This window comes from Sphaeramia orbicularis, chromosome 24 (assembly GCF_902148855.1).
Source record: "Sphaeramia orbicularis chromosome 24, fSphaOr1.1, whole genome shotgun sequence".
In the NCBI taxonomy this organism is placed as follows: Eukaryota; Metazoa; Chordata; class Actinopteri; order Kurtiformes; family Apogonidae; genus Sphaeramia; species Sphaeramia orbicularis.
Genome location: NC_043979.1, coordinates 44,346,136 through 44,370,731, shown reverse-complemented (window position 1 = coordinate 44,370,731; position 24,596 = coordinate 44,346,136). Strand labels below are relative to the sequence as shown.

The 24,596-nt window shown below is 33.6% G+C and overlaps 2 protein-coding genes and 2 long non-coding RNA genes across 4 annotated transcripts in view; 3 read left to right on the top strand and 1 right to left on the bottom strand.

The window, feature by feature from the left end:
* Nucleotides 1-9,700: 9,700 nt before the first annotated feature.
* Nucleotides 9,701-15,461, top strand: LOC115415257 (protein CEBPZOS). Its single transcript, XM_030128771.1, has 4 exons — nt 9,701-9,855; nt 11,353-11,470; nt 11,551-11,595; nt 15,156-15,461. The coding sequence occupies exons 2-4, from the start codon at nt 11,353-11,355 to the stop codon at nt 15,236-15,238; spliced, it is 246 nt and encodes an 81-aa protein (XP_029984631.1). The 5' UTR covers nt 9,701-9,855; the 3' UTR covers nt 15,239-15,461.
* On the top strand, nt 12,095-12,610 carry LOC115415259 (uncharacterized). The gene is made up of 2 exons (XR_003934784.1): nt 12,095-12,150; nt 12,489-12,610. It is a non-coding gene; the product is annotated as an uncharacterized LOC115415259 (long non-coding RNA).
* The window catches only part of cebpz (CCAAT enhancer binding protein zeta), a 35,981-nt gene continuing 26,365 nt past the window's right edge, over nt 14,981-24,596 (bottom strand). Inside the window, 1 exon segment of the mRNA XM_030128770.1 lies at nt 14,981-15,416. Within this exon segment, the coding sequence (XP_029984630.1) occupies nt 15,253-15,416 (164 nt within the window). The 3' untranslated portion in view covers nt 14,981-15,252.
* Nucleotides 17,202-18,965, top strand: LOC115415258 (uncharacterized). The gene is made up of 2 exons (XR_003934783.1): nt 17,202-18,432; nt 18,746-18,965. It is a non-coding gene; the product is annotated as an uncharacterized LOC115415258 (long non-coding RNA).

Below are 24,596 nucleotides of genomic sequence, written 5' to 3'. Positions count from 1 at the left end.
ATATTTGTTGATGTTTTACTGATATTTGTTGTTGTTTTACTGATATTTGTTGATGTTTTACTGATATTTGTTGTTGTTTTACTGATATTTGTTGATGTTTCACTGATATTTGTTGTTTTACTGATATTTGTTGATGTTTCACTGATATTTGTTGTTGTTTTACCGATATTTGTTGATGTTTTACCGATATTTGTTGATGTTTTACCGATATTTGTTGATGTTTTACTCATATTTGTTGTTGTTTCACTGATATTTGTTGATGTTTTACTGGTATTTGTTGACGTTTCACTGATATTTGTTGTTGTTTTACTGATATTTGTTGATGTTTCACTGATATTTGTTGATGTTTTACTGATATTTGTTGATGTTTCACTGATATTTGTTGATGTTTCACTGATATTTGTTGTTGTTTTACCGATATTTGTTGATGTTTTACCGATATTTGTTGATGTTTTACCGATATTTGTTGATGTTTTACTGATATTTGTTGTTGTTTTACTGATATTTGTTGATGTTTTACTGATATTTGTTGTTGTTTTACTGATATTTGTTGATGTTTCACTGATATTTGTTGTTTTACTGATATTTGTTGATGTTTCACTGATATTTGTTGCTGTTTTACCGATATTTGTTGATGTTTTACTGATATTTGTTGTTGTTTCACTGATATTTGTTGATGTTTTACTGGTATTTGTTGACGTTTCACTGATATTTGTTGTTGTTTTACTGATATTTGTTGATGTTTCACTGATATTTGTTGTTGTTTTACCGATATTTGTTGATGTTTTACTGATATTTGTTGATGTTTTACCGATATTTGTTGTTGTTTTACCGATATTTGTTGATGTTTTACTGATATTTGTTGTTGTTTCACTGATATTTGTTGATGTTTTACTGATATTTGTTGATGTTTCACTGATATTTGTTGATGTTTTACTGGTATTTGTTGATGTTTTACCGATATTTGTTGACGTTTCACTGATATTTGTTGTTTTACTGATATTTGTTGATGTTTCACTGATATTTGTTGTTGTTTTACCGATATTTGTTGATGTTTCACTGATATTTGTTGTTGTTTTACCAATATTTGTTGTTGTTTTACCGATATTTGTTGTTGTTTTACCGATATTTGTTGATGTTTTGCCAATATTTGTTGATATTTTACTGATATTTGTTGATGTTTCACTGATACTTGTTGTTGTTTTACCAATATTTGTTGATGTTTCACTGATATTTGTTGTTGTTGTCTTTATTGTCATTGTACCAAATACAATGAAATTGAGGCCAAGCCCTCAGGTTCAGTGCAAGAATTTACAGACGGACAACAAATATAAGTAAAACAACAACAAATGTCAACAAAAACATCACCAAATATCGGTAAAACTAAAGAAACACCTGAATTCAACGTGTCCACATACTTTTGTCCATTTAGTAAAAGTCACCAACACCAAACAGCTGCCACCTCTGCATCTTATCGTTACTTATCCTTCGAGAATGAGGTTATAATGTATTAATAAAGAGGTGAAAATGTGTCTGTCGAAGCTGCAGAGACAGAGTTCAGACTCTGAACTGATCATGAACACAGTTACGATGACGTCACTTCCATGACTGTCAGGTGTGTAGTCTTTATATTTACAGATTTTCGCAGTTTTACAAACAAACTGACACTTTATTCAGTTGAAAAATTATCTTTTAAATTGACAAACAGTATATACAGTCACGAAAAAAAATATTAGACCATCAAAAGTTATTAAAAACAACGGTTATGCAATCCAGTACTAACTCCTGTGTGTATCATAGTTAAAATCATAGAAAACATTATTAGACCACCCCTTGTTTTCTTCAATTTCTTGTTCATTTTAATGCCTGGTACAACTAAAGGTACGTTTGTTTCGACAAATATAATAATAACAACAAAAATAGCTCATAGTAGTTTAATTTCAGAGCTGATATCTATCCATTTAACATGTTTTCTTGATAATAACCAAAATCACTTCAGTTCTTCCATCAATATCTATGGCATTGTACTGACAAAAACAGTGCTTTTAGACATCCCATGTTTTCGTTTCTGTCTGTTTTAGTCACATGATAAACACAGGAGTTAGGACTGGGTTACATAACCATTGTTTTTGATGACTTTTGAAGGTCTAAGAATTTTTTTCTGCGACTGTATGTTTACAACACATCCCAAATACATACACATTATACAAAGAATTGGTTCAACACTGGTAGCCAGTAAATATTTGACCACACATCCTCATTTATCCGTAAAATGCATATTGTCATCTTAAAATAATTGCCAAAGTCACACTCTTTTTTTTTTTTTTTTAAATAAATAAAAAAATTAAAAATAAATAATAATAATAATAATAATAATAATAATAATAATAATAATAATGATAATAAAAAACAAAGTCACACTCTCGACATATGCCTTTATCTTACAGGGTAGAATCACATGATCCCTTCAACTGAGAATGCTGACGATTTTCCCAGAGATGGCCAGTATCGTACGGAGATGATTTCGACAAAAAAAGGTTGTTATTTTAGGGATGGTGATGATATCTCTTATTTTCTTAATCTGCAAAGTATCTAAAACATTCATAAAAAAAACATGGTCCACATGTGATCAACTGATTGTTTCATTTTCTTTTTCACGTCACGTTTCTTATCTCAGTTTTTTGTTTTGTTTTGTTTTTTTACATGAACAAAACTTAAAAGATTCTGATGTTTTTGCTTAATTTTGCTCCAGTTTCTTTGACTGTCATTCATTCACAACCAAAACTCAGCCTGTTTTGTCATTTATTTAGGTAACTATTCACTGTTTAACTCATAAAGACCCAAACATCCACTGGCGACCAAAACCATCTAAACTGTTTCATACCTGTTGATCCATTAATCCTATCAATCCATGTAAATAATTGTTGTAAAATACAGTTTGTTGTCTTTTCATGGTCATCAGATATGACCCATTTGGACGTTCAGAGGCTCTGTAGTTACCGTGGAAACACCGTCATCTTCTACAACATTGATTCACCAGTAAAACCCATGGAGTTGGATCAATGACAGTGGATGGAGACACTACTTATACATTCAGTTATTGATATCTTTGCAGAGAATCTCAGTTTTTCTTTGGTTTTCTCTGTTTCTGATATAATAACAATCAATTATAAACTGAATTTTAATTAGCATCTTCATGGTCAGTAAATTAAATATGGGAAAATACCAGATTTCCACTCAAAATAATGCAGAATACTGAGGATAATATCAAAATAAATGGTGATAAATTGCTTTTTATGTTCAGTTAATGATATATTTTGCTGAAAATGTCATTTTTTCATCAGATATGACCCATATGGACGTTCAGAGGCTCCGTAGTTACCATGGAAACGCTGTCATCTTCTACAACATTGATTCACAAGTAAAACCCATGGAGTTGGATCAATGACAGTGGATGGACACACTGGGTTTATGCTCCGTTAATGATAGATTTTGTTGAAAAAGTCACTTTTTCTTCACTTTTCTCTGTTTTTTATATAATAACCCTCAACTTTAATCTGAGTTTAATGAACATCTACATGATCAATAAATTAAATACAGGAAAACACCAGATTTTCATTGAAAAAAACATCAAATAAAGAACATAATATTACAATAAATGGTGGTAAATCACTTAAGAAATATTTGATATGGAGAAAAATCCATTTGGGAACTGACACAAACTTAGCTCTGGGTCTTTATGGGTTAAATGTTCATCATGGTGACATATTTTAGCTGTATCTTAATTTGCATGTCAGTCTAAAATATTCTACCGTATCTGTGCAGATGAGCTTTTGTGAACATTTAAACACAAGAATGCATACACTTTATATTTTACCAACCAGACTTTCAGCTTCACATACCATTAGCCTCATAGCATAGTTGCTCACGTCATATTTTTGGTCTCCCCATAAACTCTAGTCATTATTTATGTTGTTTTTAACTTCATAGTCTTTTCACCATTGGTTGCGAGTGTTAGATTCATCTGTACTTTTTCCTTTTATCCATTTTTCTTTCGTTCTGTTTTGTTTTGTCACTGTTTTTGTCTGTTGGGGCCTCTTGCCAGGTCATTCTCAATAGACTTTACCTGTAAAATAAAGTGCAAATAATGATAATAATAAATAATATCTGCAAAACTTTACTCTCCTAATACTGCTGATTAGGGGTGTAAGAAAATATCGGTTCTGCAATATATCATGATATTTCATTTCACAATACTGTATCGATATTAAAAAGTAGTGTATCGATATTTTTAGGTATTTATTCAAATGCAGATATTGTGGAGATTAACTTTGTTTTTCTTTTCTTGTTTATATTATATTTATTATTATTTAATGCTCTTTTATTAAATAATGTTAGTTCCTTTGTTGGGATCGCACAAAAATAATATTCTGATGTTAGTTCTGAACTAGTAGAATATGAACATTTGAACAGGATTTAAAACTGTAATGTCTGTAAAAAATAATTTAAGTTTGAACACCGAAAAATTTTGTGATACAGCATTAGATCCTGTTCTGATCAAATAAAAATGTGTTTAGTATTTGTGCAGATTTCTGGTGTAGTTCAGTTCTTCAAGGAAATAACACTGGTCAACAACAAATTTATTGCTTAAGTTTTTTGAGCTGATTTAGGATCATTTTGGTGCTGAATCCAAAAATCACATTCATTTTGCTCAATCAGGTCAACTTTCTCAACTATGCTACATATTGGCTTTTTAACATTTTTGCTTACATTTATGGGCATTTTCACATCATATGATACAAAATTCTTTCATATTTCTTGCAATAAACAAGTTCTGAAGATTTTACTTTTGCCAATTTATGATGAATGTTTTTTTTAATATTACAGGTGAATGAAATGGCTTCGACTAGAAGATCTTGCAAAAATAAGCCTGACGTATTCTGCTACATCCGCGGTGAATACACCATTGTACCTAACAGGAATCAAGTCACAAGTTTCATAAAGTGTGCTTACCAATCGTATTTTGGTATTAATGTAATTAAATGTAATCAATTTTGTGAGAAGATCAAATTTTTCCAAATCAAATTAGCAAAAAAACCTGACCTGATTGAGCAAAACAGATGTCATTTTTGGATTTAGCGGTGCAAAATGGTCCTAATTCAGTTGAAAAAACCTAGACAACTTGCAAAAAACATTTTTTTGTAACCCAGTGTGATCATTAAAAAAATAAACAAAAAAATTCCTTTTTAACAGTATCATGATAAATCCTATCATGATCCTAGTATTGTGATTTGTATCGTATCGCCAGGTTCTTGCCGATACACACCCCTGCTGCTGATTTATTTTCCATCATTGGCTTCCACCTGAAAACATATGACTAATGCAGTTATGTTCTGAGGCTAACGGTGTGTAATGTGTTCTCATGGTGCAGCATTCGACCTGTCAGTGAAATAAATTGTATGAAATGTTGGTTGAAAGTTCTTGAAACCAGCCTGTTCAAAGTCACAGTCTGTGTTTTGGTGTTGAAGGAGACCAGACCACATGACTGAGGGTCCACCACACCAGGACCACCATGCTCTGAACACACACTCTGGACTCAAACAGGACAAAACACTTCAGCGTTTTGTCTCCCAGTGGGTCCAGAACCAGCATCAGAGGGCTGAAATATTAGCCCGAGCTTCTAAAGTCTGCACACAGAGCTGATTTGAGTGTTTCCTTTAACAGTGAGGAGCTGATTTCCTGCTGTCAAACTCCATTCTGCTGCCGTAAACTGATGTTTGTGACCCAGGTGAGCAAATATTGTCTCTCCGTTCAGACTTTTAATAGCCGCGGGTCTGCAGAGACCACCGTGGAAAACCACAGACCTGCAGCTGTGAAACCCACCAAACACACCTGCAGCATCTGCTCCCTCACCTGGGACGGAGGCGGGATCTTCTACCAAATTAGAAATGATATTAAAAAAAAGAAGCACAGAAGTGGAGATTTACCAGTAAATATTAAGGTGTTTGTAGGTTTTAATGTTTTTATTGGATGTAATTTAATAATGCATTGGTTTTGTCTTGTAACATGTGGACATTTATACTTGTAAAGGGTCATGTCAATACTGAAATAGCCTCATTGGCACTGAACCACACTGACACCTGGTGGTGAAGTCCTGCAACTGCAACCAAGGCCATCAGAAGTTAAAATCTATTTCTTAACTAGAAACTAATAACAATTAATGGAACAACTAGGGCTTCTAAATGTACTGGGGAAAAAAAAAGAATCATAATATGTGTCTGTTTAAAATTCAGTTTACTTAGAGTGTTTTCTTGCCAAATCTGACTGAACCTGCTGAACTTTACACATATCTCAGGGTAAAGGAACTTCAGTTACAGTGGTGTTCTTATAGCATGATGTACAAACACAGATGGACTACACTGAGTCAAAAAGAGAAACTATAGGAAAATTATTTTCCATTTCTGCACCAAAACAGTTTCTGCAAACAAGTTCACAAATGTTTTGTTGGTGTTTTGAGTGTGTCTGTTTTCTCTCTCTCTCTCTCTCTCTCTCTATCTATCTATCTATCTATCTATCTATCTATCTATCTATCTATCTATCTATCTATCTATCTATCTATCTATCTATCTATCTATCTATCTATCTATCTATCTATCTATCTATCTATCTATCTATCTATCTATCATTCTATCGTTCTATCGTTCTATCGTTCTATCTATCTATTGTTCTATCTATCTATCGTTCTATCTATCGTTCTATCATTCTATCAATTGTTCTGTCATTCTATCTATCTATCTATCTATCTATCTATCTATCTATCTATCTATCTATCTATCTATCTATCTATCTATCTATCTATCTATCTATCTATCTATCTATCTATCTATCGTTCTATCTATCTATCGTTCTATCTATCGTTCTATCTATCGTTCTATCGTTCTATCGTTCTATCTATCGTTCTATCTATCGTTCTATCGTTCTATCGTTCTATCGTTCTATCTATCTATTGTTCTATCTATCTATCTATCTATCTATCTATCTATCTATCTATCTATCTATCTATCTATCTATCTATCTATCTATCTATCGTTCTATCTATCGTTCTATCTATCGTTCTATCGTTCTATCTATCTATCGTTCTATCTATCTATCGTTCTATCTATCGTTCTATCGTTCTATCTATCGTTCTATCATTCTATCTATCGTTCTGTCATTCTATCTATCTATCTATCTATCTATCTATCTATCTATCTATCTATCTATCTATCTATCTATCTATCTATCTATCTCTCTCTCTCTCTCTCTCTCTCTCTCTATCTATCTATCTATCTATCTATCTATCTATCTATCTATCTATCTATCTATCTATCTATCTATCTATCTATCTATCTATCTATCTCTCTATCTATCTATCTATTTATCTCTCTCTCTCTCTCTCTCTCTCTCTCTCTATCTATCTATCTATCTATCTATCTATCTATGTAAACTCAATAATATCTAAACATTCTAAATGTACAGAGGCTGTAACATTTGCAGATCCCACCTGGTTCCAGAATCCCTCAGACTCATACCAGGAAATAATGCAGGAAGTCAGGAGTCAGGCATTGCCTTCAGGTCATGTTTGCATGATTTTAATATTGTAAATATAATCAATCAATCAAATTTTTATTTATATAGCGCCAAATTAGAGCAAAAGTTCTCTCATGACACTTTACATATAGAGCTGGTCGAAACCAGACTCTCAAGTCAATCTACAGAACCCAACAGAATCCTCCAGGAGCAAACACTTACCACACTAAATATACATTCTGACATACAGTATATGTATGTGCACTGTCTGTATGTGCGTTTTTTCCTTCCACACATATTTTTTAAGATAAATTATTTCTGTTTGGTATTTGTGTTTAATAGTTTTTAATACTATTATTTCTGTTTTTGTACTTTATGTTTTCATTTTGATTTTAATTTCTTTCTAAGAGTTAATTTTCCATTTTAAAATGCTGTAATTTTTCCATACGTGGTCAGGTATTTATTTTCTAATTTATTTTAATTATAAGTTGTATTTAACTACATTTCTTCTTTTATCTTTCAGTGCTTCCAGAACTAGCCAGCAGCTACATGGACATTGACAACCAGAGGCAGAAGACTGGACAAAGAGGATGTGAGTCTGATTTATTCCTTGTATTTTGTTTGCCAGATCAATATTTTTGGCACAGGAGTTGGAGGAAACAGTTGCAGCAGTTTACTGAATCCAGAAAGTGACAGTAGTGACCACAGGACAAAAAAGCCAGAAAACTTTATTGTAGTTTATCTAAGGCCTTGCTGTTTTAATTGTATCTTGCCTTAGTCCTTTGTGCTCTATTGTCCAGTCGGATTGATTGATTGATTGATTAATTGATTGATTGATTGATTGATTGATTTTCGTTCTGTTTCTCTATTTTCATTACAGTTCAAATGTCCTAATCTTTTTGTTTGTTTCAGTTATTTGCAATAGTTCTTTTTCACCTTTCCACCATGTCTCCTAATGTATTTCTGTATTACTCTTCTGTAATATTTTCCCATTCTTGATATGTAAATTTGCTTTGTGCCAGAATAATAATAATAATAATAATAATAATAATAATAATAATAATAATAATAATAATAATAATAACCAAATAAATAATAATAATAATAGTGACCAAAGGCTGTGGGTAAAATACACAGAAAAAAAAAATTCCAGCCAAAAAGAATTAAGCGGCACTTCCGGAAAAAAAACGCTTCTCTTGTAAAATCATCTGTCAAATTTATGCATTCGTTTATTTATTTATCTATTCGTTTATTATCAACCAGAATAAAAACTTTGTTGATGTGGATCCCTGTATTTTCTGTCCATCTGAAGCCGAAACCATTGAACATTTGTTTTTTAATTGTTCACACAGTATTTCTTTTTGGGCTGATATTTGCGATTGGTTGTCCTTAAAAATTGAAAATATTCCATCTTTTTCTTTATGTGATATTATTTATTTTATGGATTCATTAGAAGTTAATGTCAAAGATATAGTTAACCTTATTATTATTTTGGGTAAATATCATATTCATTCTTGTAAGTGGAAAAATACGAACCCCTCCTTTAACTTGTTTTTATATGATTTTATTAAGTATCCCAAATCACTTAAGTATATTGAAAATATGTCCCAAAAAAAAGCCAGAAAACTTTATTTTAGTTTATCTAAATCCTTGCTGTTTGAATTATATCTTGCCTAGTCCTTTGTGCTCTGTTGTCCAGTCGGATTTAGTTATTTATTTTTCTTTCTGCTTCAATATTTTCATTACACCTAAAATGTCTAAAAATTATTATTATTATTATTATTATTATTATTATTATTATTATTATTATTATTATTATTATTATTATTATTAATTTATTTATTTTTCTGATAGTTGTAATAGTTGTGTTTAATCATTCCACCATGTCTCAAATGTATTTCTATATTTCCCTTTTGTAATGTTTATCCCATTCTTGTTCTGTAAATTTGCTTTGTGCCAATAAAAAAAAAAAAAAAAGAATAAAAACTTCCGGTCCAGTTCTTCTTCGATTCATTTTCCCGGAAGTTCTTTGAATTTTGCCGGTAGCTTGCGCTCACTGCTGCCATCTTCTGGACTCGGTAAAGTACTGCAGCGGTCTACTCCGAAATCCACCGTAGAAGAAGAACAGGACTTCCGGTCCGGCGCACGAGCGGGGCATGTCCTAGAAAACATTTCGCCTTTCCCTCGTTTATTGTTATTTATTGTCATTTTTGTTGTGATTTAGTGCCTTTTATTTTCCAGTTTTCCTCCCGTTCATACGCTGTCAGTGCTGCCGTGAACCCGAAGGTAAGAAAAAACAGTTTTTATACGAGTTTGAAGGACATTTAGTCTGAGACACCAATGACACATGATGTAAACAAACGTGAATTCAAAGACTTGTCACTAAACTACAGGTGTTTATATTATATACGTACCAATGTTAACGGGAATACGTTCATTTATGCTCTTTTGTAGCAGTTGTTGTTGTTTTTTTTTTTTTTCCATTACAGGTTTGTTTCTTAATTCAACCACATTCTACAAAAGATACTTGTAAAGATACTATCAATTGTTAAATTGAAATGCTGAGGTTTTTAAATTTCTTAATCAAAAATAATTAAAAGTCTAGTTTTTAGTTTTAGTGTAAGGTGAAATTGTGTATATCAGAATTACAACATTAATGCATGAAACTCCACATATTTGATCCAGTATTAAATTTTTTTTTTTTTTTTTAAATCACTATATTTATATCAGTATAGAGAGCTTCAGGCTGTATAGAAGAGGATTAGGGCCACTGAATTTTTTATTTTTTTTTATTTATTTATTTAACGTCCAATATATATTTTTTTAGTTATTATTCTGAGATTAAAGTCAGAATTCTTACTTTTTGCTCAGAATTCAGATTTTTTTCCCTGACATTTAGGGAGTCACTTTTGCTTTATGGCATGCATGAGGAGTGGTGTTTTGAGCTCTCCATTCCTGTATCTGTGCTCTCTTTATTAAAGAATCCAATCTAACACCACACTAAATTGGTCATTATGTCAGTCTGTTTTACTCCACTGAAAAAAAAAAAAAAAAAAAAAATTGAGGTCCAATATATTTTTAAATTATTATTCTGAGAAAAAAACTCAGAATTCTGACTTTAATCTCAGAATTCTGACTTTTTTCTCAGAATAAACTTAAAACAAAACAAAACAAAACAAACAAAAAAAAACGTTAGACCTTAATTTTATTAACTTTTTTTTTTTTTCCAGTGGCCCTAATCCTCATCCGTAAGAATCCATTCTAAGCAGGCACTGACAATTGTCTTAGGTCGTGTTGTGTCCTTTATGGCTATTTAATTATAATGTCATTTTATTTTATTTTGAGGTTAGGCAGGAATCTCCATGGGCTGTGATGTTTGATGACATTGTGATCTGTAGTGGGAGCAGGTGGAGGTATGCCCTGGAAAGAAATGGAAGCAGAAACTATTATGTAGCATCTGACATAGGATCCAGATATACCTTTTAAACTTCTATTTTGTTGCGTCTTTTGCATAATTTTCAGCTTTTCCTTTTGTCATTTTCAGTTTGGTCTGTGCTTTAATAACGAATGATCATCAGGTTACGTCAGCTTTCACTTAGTAACAAAAATCAGCCTAAAAACTGAAAAGAAATGATGGTTTAACATTTATTGTGATAATTATTGACTGATATGAGCATTGACTGATGCGGCCACATCACTGAACTTTTTGAAAATGAGTTGTGTGTTATTTGAAGCGCTTGTCCCCGTTCACTGCTGATGCATGTCTTGTTGTGGTGTCCTCAGATGCCTCCTAAAACTATGGAACCTCTGGCCAAGAGGCTGATGAAGGGGGTGATTGTCCTGGAGGTGTTGGGGGTGTTAGGAGCATACGGTCTGTTCCACATGATGAACTCCAGCCGAGGTACCGGTCACAAACCACACACTGTCATCAGCATCATGTCCATGGTGAAGACGAGTCATGTTTTTCTCCTGTCTCTGCAGATTTCAGGAACACCATGAACAGACGCTTCCCATCCGTCCTCGAAGGTAAGAACTCTGAGCTTTGACTTTCACAAGTTTAGCATGAGATGAAGGGAAAACAGAAGTAGGAATGGATGTAGGAAAAATTCACCAGGTGAAAAAAACGTCTTTAGTTCTCATACACTATATGGACAAAATTATTGGGACACCTTATGCTAATTTGAGATAAAAACATCAATATTTCCTTGAGGTTTATTTGAAGATTTTTCTTCCTCAATGAGATGTGAAGAAAGTAGATGGTTAGTTGTGGTAGAAAGTGAATATTTACAGTCAGAGCATGAAAAATATTTTTGAAATTTAGAGGTAGAACATTTAAAATTATAGTCATGGAGAAAATAATAGAAAAAAGGAAAAAGTAAACTTAATGTCAGACCTGGACCTAGTCAGTGTGATGTACATTTTATAGACAAAAGTATGTGGACACGTTGAATTCAGGTGTTTCTTTTCTAACAGGTTTCTGGGATACAAAACAATTGTTGGAATTACAAAAGTTGGAATTTTGTGAAATTTTCCAAATTTGCATAAAAAGTATTCCAGATTATTCAAAATGACCATCTAGAGGTGATTCAATGTGTTTGGAACATTTTTTCCAACGATCATCAATGCCCCCCAGTGATCAAAAATGGTAAGGCTATAATATTAAGTGCATCAAAAATGGGAATTTTGGAAAAATTTCCAAATTTGTACATAATATGTTCTTGTTTATTCAAAATGGCCATCTAGAGGCCATTTTGAGATTTTTTTAGAGGTTTTTGGAGCAATTTTTTGAATAGTCATCAACGCCCCCCGGTGATCAAAAATGGTAAGGCTATAGTATGTACATCAAAAATTGGAATTTTGGAAAAATTTCCAAATTTGTACAGAACATGTTCTAGGTTGTTTAAAATGGCCATCTAGAGGTGTTTCAATGTGTTTGGAACATTTTTTCCAACGGTCATCAATGCCCCCTGGTGATCAAAAATGGTAAGGCTATAGTATGTGCATCAAAAGTTGGAATTTTGGAAAATTTTCCAAATTTGCACCAAACATGTTCTAGGTTATTCAAAATGACTATCTACAGGTAATTCAAGGTGTTTGGAACATTTTTTCTAACGGTCATTAATGCCCCCCAATGGTCAAAACAAAACAATAATGACTAAAGTCAGAATATAGTTTTATATTAAACCTTAAGGAAATATTGATGTTTCTAAACTATATGGACACAAATATTGGGACACTTCACTACAGCTTTAAGGTGTCCTGTTCATGCTGATGAATATTTCCTTAAAGTTTAATAGGAGATTTTTCTTCTTCAGTGAAATGTGAAGAAAGTAGATGGTTAGATGTGGTAGAAAATTATTATTTAAAGTTAGAGCATGAAAAATATTTTAGAAATTTAGAGGTAGAACGTTTAAAATCATACTCATGGATAGTAAAAAAAGGCTAAGATAACAATTGAAACGAAAATAACCAATGCAATAATATTTATCCCAATATAAAATTATATTCTGACATTTATCATTATTGTTTCGTATCCCAGATCCGTTAGAATAAAAACACCTGAATTCAACGTGTCCACATACTTTTGTCCATATAGTGTACTTTAAACAGATGCAGGTGATGCTACTGTTGTGTGCATATTAAAAACTGCTTCTTCATCATCAGGATTAATTTAAAGTTAGCTTTGCCAGTTCCATGGAGTGGATCATGCATAAGGCATAAGGCAGATTTAGTCAAAAACCTCAGTCTGGTTTTGTTTTTGTGTCTGAAATGAACCTTTAGGGCAGGGGGCAGCAACCCTGGTCCTGGAGAGCCACTATCCTGTATGTTTTAGATGTGTTCCTCTTCCAACACACCGGATTCAGATGCTAAGCCCTCTGCAGAAGTCTGAGAACAACCGTCAGGTGTGCTGGAAGAGGAACACATCTAAAACATGTATGACAGTGGCTGTCTGACAGTGGCAGGGTCTGTTTGAGGAGGTGGGTTCGATTACTAACCCCTGAGATGTGAAACTCTGAACCTGTTACGCTGAGCTCAGTGTGTTGGGAATGTATGTCATTATTAATGGAGCCCAGTTAGAAAAGAAACACCTGAACTCAACGTGTCCACATACTTTTGTCCATATAGTGCACAGGTGTCAAACATGCGGCCCGGGGGCCAAATCCGGCCCACGGGATGATTTTGTGAAATGCAAAAATTACACTTTAGATATTAACAATCAATGGTGTCAAAATAATTTTAATTCAGGTTCCACATACAGTTCAATTCCATTTCAAGTGGGTCAGAACCAGTAAAATATTATCATAATAACCTGTAAATAATGACAACCCCAAATTCTTTGTTTTTTTTGCTGTAAAAAAGTAAAATTACATGAAAATGTTTACATTACCAAACTATACTTTTACAAGAAACATGAATAACCTGAACAAATATGAACAAACGGAAATGTCTTAAAGGTGCGGGAGACTTTTGTGAGCAGTTTTTCGTCAAATCAGTCAAACCTCAGTCATATCCTCAGTTTCATGAATCTGTACGTTTTTCACCTGAATCTCTTTCATTACAGTGAACAGTTTCTTAGTGCCATCCACCAAAAACAAAACGTGTGTTTACGTTCAGAACTGGAAGGGAACTTAGGCATCTTCGGAATTTCGTCGCGACATGCATTGTGGGAAATGGAGGCTCGCGCAGCCATCCGACAGCAGCAGCTGCTAAAGACACGACACGGAAATGCCACCGCTGCAGGTGGCTGCGCGAGCCTCCGTTTCCCACAATGCACGTCGCAACAAAATTCCGAAGATGCCCGAGTGACCTACTGGCTCTGTTTGTAAAGACACGGTTTGTTTATGGTGGATGGAACTAAGAAACTATTCACCACAATGCAAGAGATTCAGGTGAGTAATGACAGACAGACTTACAGATTCATGATACTGAGGTTTGACAGATTTGATGAAAAATTGCTCACGAAAGTCTCCTGCACCTTTAAGAAAAGTAAAAGCAATTTTACCAATATTCTACCTGTTACTAAATATTTTGTGTGATTGTAATGCACATGTGTAAATGATAAACCGAGGCAGAATATTGTTAAAATTGCATTTATTTTCTTAAAGGTGTGGGAGACTTTCTTGACCAATTTTTTTATCAAATGTGTCAAACCTCAGTCATATCCTCAGACAATTCAAGTTGTTCATGTTATTCAGATTTTTAAGGAAACTTTGTGGATGTAAACCTGATGATAATAGAATTTTACTTTTTATACTGTTACTATTTTACTGGTCCGGCCCACTGGAGATCAAATTCAGCTGAATGTGGAACCGAACTAAAATGAGTTTGATATATTTACTTAACATTCACACAGTTTGAAAAGAAACCATGAGATAATCACACTTAAGATGTTGCAATAACCAAAACAGCCACTTAGACGTTGAATAGAAATGTTAATAAGTTTAATTTGTTGTACACGCTGAATCGTTATGGAACATCTGAAAATGTACAAACATCACCGCAGTTAGAAAACTTAGAGCTGGATTGTCCTTGTGTCCAATCAGAATGCAGCGTCTGCATCAGCTGACGGAATGTGTTTGTCTCAGTTTATTACAAGTCCAACGAGTGGGCGGGGATCTACGGCATCCGAGAGGGAGACCACGAGGCCTGGTCCACCAAACAGGACTGAGGCTCGTTCCTCTTCTACTTCTTCCTCTTCTTGTTCCCGAACATCCTGCTTCCCGTCACGGCTCGACCGAACGGCGTCCTCTTCCGGTTGAACGTGGCCTTCTTCCTGCGTAGCGTCTTGACGTCGCGGTCGTGGATCCAGTCGTCGCGCTGAGATTCCCACTTGAGCTGTTTCACACCTGGAAGAGTTCAGAGAGGACCCGGGTCAGGTTTAGTCAAACCGGCAGCAGGTTGGTGTGTTTAGGACGGACTTAAATGGACTGTTAAAGCACCAACGAAACCCTGACAGTGACGCTAAAAACACCATGTCTTTAATTAATGTCATGTACCTGCTCTGGTTTCATGAATCTAGAGAAGGACGGACAAATAAATGACAGAACATCAGCAGACTGTGGGAGCTGAGAACGGACATGTCTGCGATTATTTTAGAGGTGTTGTGACATCTGTTTGATGTATGTCTTTGAGTTGACAGTAAATATTCTATAACAAAACAGTCAATTTAAAAATATTGAACAGAAGATTTCAAAAAAATTAATAAAAGTAAACAACCTCCTCATTTTTGGTTCATTATAGAAAAAATTAGGCTTTGTTGTTGAGCTGAATGACTTAGAAACATGACTGTTGGAAAAATTGTGTAAAAAGTCTTGAAATGCCTCTGCACAGCAATTTGACAATTCTGGAAAACTGGTCAAAAATGGTGAAATGGTAAGGCTATAGTATGTGCATCAGTAATTGAAATTTTTGGGAAATTTTCCACATTTCCATAAAAAGTGTTCCAGATTGTGTAAAATGGTCATCTAGAGGTATGTCAAGGTGTTTGGAAATTTTTTTTGAGGGGTCATCCAAGTGGTGAAAAAATGGTAAGGCTATATAGTATGTGCATCAAAATAAAATATTTGGGAAGTTTTCCAAATTTGCATAAAAAGCATTCTAGGTTATTCAAAATGGCCATCTAGAGGTGTTTCAAGGTGTTTGGAACATTTTTTCAAACGGTCATCAACACCCCCCGGTGGTCAAAAATGGTAAGGCTATAGTATGTGCATCAGTAATTGAAATTTTTGGGGAAATTTTCCACATTTCCATAAAAAGTGTTCAAGGTTATTTAAAATGGCCATCTAGAGGTGTTCCAATGTGTTTGGAAATTTTTTCTGAGGGGTCATCAAAGTGGTCAAAAATGGCAAGGCTATAGTATGTGCACCAAAATTTGGAATTTTGGAAAATTTTCTAATTTTGCACAAAAAGTGTTCTAGGTTATTCAAAATGGTCATCTAGAGGTGTTTCAAGGTGTTTAGAATTTCTTTTTCTGAAGGGTCATCCAAGTGGTCAAAAATGGTAAGGCTATAGTATGTGCATCAGTAATTGAAATTTTTGGGAAATTTTCCACATTTCCATAAAAAGTGTTCCAGACTGTGTAAAATGGTCATCTAGAGGTATTTCAAGGTGTTTGGAAATTTTTTTTGAGGGGTCATCTAAGTGGTCAAAAGATGGTAAGGCTATATAGTATGTGCATCAAAAAATGACATTTTTGGGAAATTTTCCAAATTTGAATAAAAAGTTTTCTAGGTTATTTAAAATGGCTATCTAGAGGTGTTTCAAGGTGTTTGGAACATTTTTTCCAACTGTCATCAACACCCCTCTGTGGTCAAAAAATGGTAAGGCTGTAGTATGTGCATCAAAAATGAGAATTTTGGGAAATTTTCCAAATTTGCATAAAAAGTGTTCTAGGTTATTCAAAATGGCCATCTAGAGGTGTTTCAAGGTGTTTGGAACATTTTTTCCAACGGTCATCAACACCCCCCGGTGGTCAAAAATGGTAAGACTATAGTATGTGCATCAGTAATTGAAATTTTCGGGAAATTTTCCACATTTCCATAAAACGTGTTCAAGGTTAATTAAAATGGCCATCTAGAGGTATTTCAAGGTGTTTGGAGTTTTTTTTTTTTTTTTTGAAGGGTCATCCAAGTGGTCAAAAATGGTAAGGCTATTGTATGTGCATCAAAAGTTGGAATTTTGGGTAATTTTCTAAATTTCCACAAAAAGTGTTCTAGGTTATTTAAAATGGCCATCTAGAGGTGTTTCAAGGTGTTTGGAACATTTTTTCCAACGGTCATAAACACCCCCCGGTGGTCAAAAATGGTAAGGCTATAGTATGTGCATCAAAAGTTGGAATTTTGGAAAATTTTCTAATTTTGCACAAAAAGTGTTCTAGGTTATTCAAAATGGTCATCTAGAGGTGTTTCAAGGTGTTTAGAATTTCTTTTTCTGAAGGGTCATCCAAGTGGTCAAAAATGGTAAGGCTATAGTATGTGCATCAGTAATTGAAATTTTTGGGAAATTTTCCACATTTCCATAAAAAGTGTTCCAGACTGTGTAAAATGGTCATCTAGAGGTATTTCAAGGTGTTTGGAAATTTTTTTTGAGGGGTCATCTAAGTGGTCAAAAGATGGTAAGGCTATATAGTATGTGCATCAAAAAATGACATTTTTGGGAAATTTTCCAAATTTGAATAAAAAGTTTTCTAGGTTATTTAAAATGGCTATCTAGAGGTGTTTCAAGGTGTTTGGAACATTTTTTCCAACTGTCATCAACACCCCTCTGTGGTCAAAAAATGGTAAGGCTGTGTAGTATGTGCATCAAAAATGAGAATTTTGGGAAATTTTCCAAATTTGCATAAAAAGTGTTCTAGGTTATTCAAAATGGCCATCTAGAGGTGTTTCAAGGTGTTTGGAACATTTTTTCCAACGGTCATCAACACCCCCCGGTGGTCAAAAATGGTAAGACTATAGTATGTGCATCAGTAATTGAAATTTTCGGGAAATTTTCCACATTTCCATAAAACGTGTTCAAGGTTAATTAAAATGGCCATCTAGAGGTATTTCAAGGTGTTTGGAGTTTTTTTTTTTTTTTTTTGAAGGGTCATCCAAGTGGTCAAAAATGGTAAGGCTATTGTATGTGCATCAAAAGTTGGAATTTTGGGTAATTTTCTAAATTTCCACAAAAAGTGTTCTAGGTTATTTAAAATGGCCATCTAGAGGTGTTTCAAGGTGTTTGGAACATTTTTTCCAACGGTCATAAACACCCCCCGGTGGTCAAAAATGGTAAGGCTATAGTATGTGCATCAAAAGTTGGAATTTTGGAAAATTTTCTAATTTTGCACAAAAAGTGTTCTAGGTTATTCAAAATGGTCATCTAGAGGTGTTTCAAGGTGTTTAGAATTTCTTTTTCTGAAGGGTCATCCAAGTGGTCAAAAATGGTAAGGCTATAGTATGTGCATCAGTAATTGAAATTTTTGGGAAATTTTCCACATTTCCATAAAAAGTGTTCCAGACTGTGTAAAATGGTCATCTAGAGGTATTTCAAGGTGTTTGGAAATTTTTTTTGAGGGGTCATCTAAGTGGTCAAAAGATGGTAAGGCTATATAGTATGTGCATCAAAAAATGACATTTTTGGGAAATTTTCCAAATTTGAATAAAAAGTTTTCTAGGTTATTTAAAATGGCTATCTAGAGGTGTTTCAAGGTGTTTGGAACATTTTTTCCAACTGTCATCAACACCCCTCTGTGGTCAAAAAATGGTAAGGCTGTGTAGTATGTGCATCAAAAATGAGAATTTTGGGAAATTTTCCAAATTTGCATAAAAAGTGTTCTAGGTTATTCAAAATGGCCATCTAGAGGTGTTTCAAGGTGTTTGGAACATTTTTTCCAACGGTCATCAACACCCCCCGGTGGTCAAAAATGGTAAGACTATAGTATGTGCATCAGTAATTGAAATTTTCGGGAAATTTTCCACATTTCCATAAAACGTGTTCAAGGTTAATTAAAATGGCCATCTAGAGGTATTTCAAGGTGTTTGGAGTTTTTTTTTTTTTTTTTGAAGGGTCATCCAAGTGGTCAAAAATGGTAAGGCTATAGTATGTGCATTAAAAGTTGATATTTTGGAAAATTTTCTAAATTTGCATAAACAGTGTTCTAGGTTATTTAAAATAGCCATCTAGAGGTGTTCCAATGTGTTTGGAAATTTTTTCTGAGGGGTCATCAAAGTGGTCAAAAATGGTAAGGCTATTGTATGTGCATCAAAAGTTGGAATTTTGGGTAATTTTCTAAATTTGCACAAAAAGTGTTCTAGGTTATTTAAAATGGCCATCTAGAGGTGTTTCAAGGTGTTTGGAACATTTTTTCCAACGGTCATCAACACCCCCCGGTGGTCAAAAATGGTAAGGCTATAGTATGTGCATCAAAAGTTGGAATTTTGGAAAATTTGCACAAAAAGTGTTCTAGGTTATTAAAAATAGCCATCTAGAGGTGTTCCAATGTGTTTGGATTTTTTTTTTTGAAGGGTCATCCAAGTGGTCAAAAATGGTAAGGCTATATTATGTGCATCAGTAATTGAAATTTTTGGGAAATTTTCCACATTTCCATAAAAAGTGTTCCAGATTGTGTAAAATGGTCATCTAGACGTATTTCAAGGTGTTTGGAATTTTTTTTTGAGGCGTCATCAAGTGGTGAAAAAATGGTAAGGCTATAGTATGTGCATCAAAAGTTGGAATTTTGGAAAATTTTCTAAATTTCCATAAAAAGTGTTCAAGGTTATTTAAAATGGCCATCTAGATGTATTTCAAGGTGTTTGGAGTTTTGTTTTTTTGAAGGGTCATCCAAGTGGTCAAAAATGGTAAGGCTATAGTATGTGCATCAAAAGTTGATATTTTGGAAAATTTTCTAAATTTCCATAAAAATTGTTCAAGGTTATTTAAAATGGCCATCTAGAGGTATTTCAAGGTGTTTGGAGTTTTGTTTTTTTGAAGGGTCATCCAAGTGGTCAAAAATGGAAAGGCTATAGTATGTGCATTAAAAGTTGATATTTTGGAAAATTTTCTAAATTTGCATAAACAGTGTTCTAGGTTATTTAAAATAGCCATCTAGAGGTGTTCCAATGTGTTTGGAAATTTTTTCTGAGGGGTCATCAAAGTGGTCAAAAAATGGTAAGGCTATAGTATGTGCATCAGTAATTGAAATTTTTGGGAAACTTTCCAAATTTGCATAAAAAGTGTTCCAGATTGTGTAAAATGGCTATCTAGAGGTGTTTCAAGGTGTTTGGAACATTTTTTCCAACTGTCATCAACACCCCTCTGTGGTCAAAAAATGGTAAGGCTGTAGTATGTGCATCAAAAATGAGAATTTTGGGAAATTTTCTAAATTTGCACAAAAAGTGTTCTAGGTTATTCCAAATGGTCATCTAGAGGTATTTCAAGGTGTTTGGAGTTTTTTTTTTTTTTTTTTTTGAAGGTTCATCCAAGTGGTCAAAAATGGTAAGGCTATGGTATGTGCATCAAAAGTTGGAATTTTGGGAAATTTTCTAAATTTGCACAAAAAGTGTTCTAGGTTATTTAAAATGGCCATCTAGAGGTGTTTCAAGTTGTTTGGAACATTTTTTCCAACGGTCATCAACACCCCCCGGTGGTCAAAAATGGTAAGGCTATAGTATGTGCATCAAAAAATGAAATTTTTGGGAAATTTTCCAAATTTGAATAAAAAGTGTTCTAGGTTATTTAAAATGGCCATCTAGAGGTATTTCAAGGTGTTTGGAAATGTTTTTTGAGGGGTCATCAAAGTGGTCAAAAAATGGTAAGGCTATAGTATTTGCATCAAAAAATGAAGTTTTTGGGAAATTTTCCAAATTTGCATAAAAAGTGTTCTAGGTTATTCATAATGGCCATCTAGAGGTGTTTCAAGGTGTTTGGAACATTTTTTCCAACGGTCATCAACACCCCCCTGTGGTCAAAAATGGTAAGGCTATAGTATGTGCATCAAAAGTTGGAATTTTGGAAAATTTTCTAAATTTCCATAAAAAGTGTTCAAGGTTATTTAAAATGGCCATCTAGATGTATTTCAAGGTGTTTGGAGTTTTGTTTTTTTGAAGGGTCATCCAAGTGGTCAAAAATGGTAAGGCTATAGTATGTGCATCAAAAGTTGGAATTTTGGGAAATTTTCTAAATTTGCACAAAAAGTGTTCTAGGTTATTTAAAATGGCGATCTAGAGGTGTTTCAAGTTGTTTGGAACATTTTTTCCAACGGTCATCAACACCCCCCGGTGGTCAAAAAATGGTAAGGCTATAGTATGTGCATCAGTAATTGAAATTTTTGGGAAATTTTCCACATTTCCATAAAAAGTGTTCCAGATTGTGTAAAATGGTCATCTAGAGGTATTTCAAGGTGTTTGGAGTTTTGTTTTTTTGAAGGGTCATCCAAGTGGTCAAAAATGGTAAGGCTATAGTATGTGCATCAGTAATTGACATTTTTGGGAAATTTTCCACATTTCCATAAAAAGTGTTCCAGACTGTGTAAAATGGTCATCTAGAGGCATTTCAAGGTGTTTGGAAATTTTTTTTGAGGGGTCATCAAAGTGGTCAAAAGATGGTAAGGCTATATAGTATGTGCATCAAAAAATGACATTTTTGGGAAATTTTCCAAATTTGAATAAAAAGTTTTCTAGGTTACTTAAAATGGCTATCTAGAGGTGTTTCAAGGTGTTTGGAACATTTTTTCCAACTGTCATCAACACCCCTCTGTGGTCAAAAAATGGTAAGGCTGTAGTATGTGCATCAAAAATGAGAATTTTGGGAAATTTTCTAAATTTGCACAAAAAGTGTTCTAGGTTATTCCAAATGCTCATCTAGAGGTATTTCAAGGTGTTTGGAACATTTTTTTTGAGGGGTCATCCAAGTGGTCAAAAAAAATGGTAAGGCTATAGTATGTGCATCAAAAATGAGAATTTTGGGAAATTTTCCAAATTTGCATAAAAAGTGTTCTAGGTTATTTAAAATGGCCATCTAGAGGTGTTTCAAGGTGTTTGGAACATTTTTTCCAACGGTCATCAACACCCCCCGGTGGTCAAAAATGGTAAGACTATAGTATGTGCATCAGTAATTGAAATTTTCGGGAAATGTTCCACATTTGCATTAAAAGTGTTCCAGACTGTGTAAAATGGTCATCTACGTAGAGGTATTTCAGGGCGTTTGGAACATTTTTTTTGAGGGGTCATCAAAGTGGTCAAAAAATGGTAAGGCCATAGTATGTGCATCAAAAAATGAAATTTTTGCGAAATGTTCCACATTTGCATAAAAAGTGTTCTAGGTTATTTAAAATGGCCATCTAGAGGTGTTTCAAGGTGTTTGGAACATTTTTTCCAACGGTCATCAACACCCCCCTGTGGTCAAAAATGGTAAGGCTATAGTATTTGCATCAGTAATTGAAATTTTTGGGAAATTTTCCACATTTCCATAAAAAGTTTTCCAGATTGTGTAAAATGGTCATCTAGAGGTATTTCAAGGTGTTTGGAAATTTTTTTTGAGGGGTCATCAAAGTGGTCAAAAAATGGTAAGGCTATATAGTATTTGCATCAAAAAATGAAATTTTTGGGAAATTTTCCAAATTTGCACAAAAAGTGTTCTAGGTTATTCATAATGGCCATCTAGAGGTGTTTCAAGGTGTTTGGAACATTTTTTCCAACTGTCATCAACACCCTCCTGTGGTCAAAAATGGTAAGGCTATAGTATGTGCATCAGTAATTGAAATTTTTGGGAAATTTTCCAAATTTCCATAAAAAGTTTTCCAGATTGTGTAAAATGGTCATCTAGAGGTATTTCAAGGTGCTTGGAAATTTTTTTTGAGGGGTCATCAAAGTGGTCAAAAAATGGTAAGGCTATATAGTATGTGCTTCAAAAAATGAAATTTTTGGGAAATTTTCCAAATTTGCATAAAAAGTTTTCTAGGTTATTTAAAATGGCTATCAAGAGGTGTTTCAAGGTGTTTGGAACATTTTTTCCAACTGTCATCAACACCCCCCAGTGGTCAAAAATGGTAAGCTATAGTATGTGCATCAAAAATGAGAATTTTGGAAAATTTTCTAAATTTGCACAAAAAGTGTTCTAGGTTATTTAAAATGGCTTTCTAGAGGTGTTTCAAGGTGTTTGGAACATTTTTTCCAACTGTCATCAACACCCCTCTGTGGTCAAAAAATGGTAAGCTATAGTATGTGCATCAAAAATGAGAATTTTGGGAAATTTTCTAAATTTGCACAAAAAGTGTTCCAGATTGTGTAAAATGCTCATCTAGAGTTATTTCAAGGTGTTTGGAGTTTTTTTTTTTTTGAAGGGTCATCCAAGTGGTCAAAAACGGTAAGGCTATAGTATGTGCATCAGTAATTGAAATTTTTGGGAAATTTTCCACATTTCCATAAAAAGTGTTCCAGATTGTGTAAAATGGTCATCTAGAGGCATTTCAAGGTGTTTGGAAATTTTTTTTGAGGGGTCATCAAAGTGGTCAAAAAATGGTAAGGCTATAGTATGTGCATCAGTAATTGAAATTTTTGGGAAATTTTCCACATTTCCATAAAAAGTGTTCCAGATTGTGTAAAATAGTCATCTAGAGGCATTTCAAGGTGTTTGGAAATTTTTTTGAGGGGTCATCAAAGTGGTCAAAAAATGGTAAGGCTATAGTATGTGCATCAGTAATTGAAATTTTTGGGAAATTTTCCACATTTCCATAAAAAGTGTTCCAGATTGTGTAAAATGGTCATCTAGAGTTATTTCAAGGTGTTTGGAGTTTTTTTTTTTTTTTGAAGGGTCATCCAAGTGGTCAAAAACGGTAAGGCTATAGTATGTGCATCAGTAATTGAAATTTTTTGGAAATTTTCCACATTTCCATATAAAGTGTTCCAGATTGTGTAAAATGGTCATCTAGAGGCATTTCAAGGTGTTTGGAAATTTTTTTTGAGGGGTCATCAAAGTGGTCAAAAAATGGTAAGGCTATAGTATGTGCATCAGTAATTGAAATTTTTGGGAAATTTTCCACATTTCCATAAAAAGTGTTCCAGATTGTGTAAAATGGTCATCTAGAGTTATTTCAAGGTGTTTGGAGTTTTTTTTTTTTTTGAAGGGTCATCCAAGTGGTCAAAAACGGTAAGGCTATAGTATGTGCATCAGTAATTGAAATTTTTGGGAAATTTTCCACATTTCCATAAAAAGTGTTCCAGATTGTGTAAAATGGTCATCTAGAGGCATTTCAAGGTGTTTGGAAATTTTTTTTGAGGGGTCATCAAAGTGGTCAAAAAATGGTAAGGCTATAGTATGTGCATCAGTAATTGAAATTTTTGGGAAATTTTCCACATTTCCATAAAAAGTGTTCCAGATTGTGTAAAATGGTCATCTAGAGGCATTTCAAGGTGTTTGGAAATTTTTTTTGAGGGGTCATCAAAGTGGTCAAAAAATGGTAAGGCTATAGTATGTGCATCAAAAGTTGGAATTTGGAAAATTTTCTAAATTTCCATAAAAAGTGTTCAAGGTTATTTAAAATGGCCATCTAG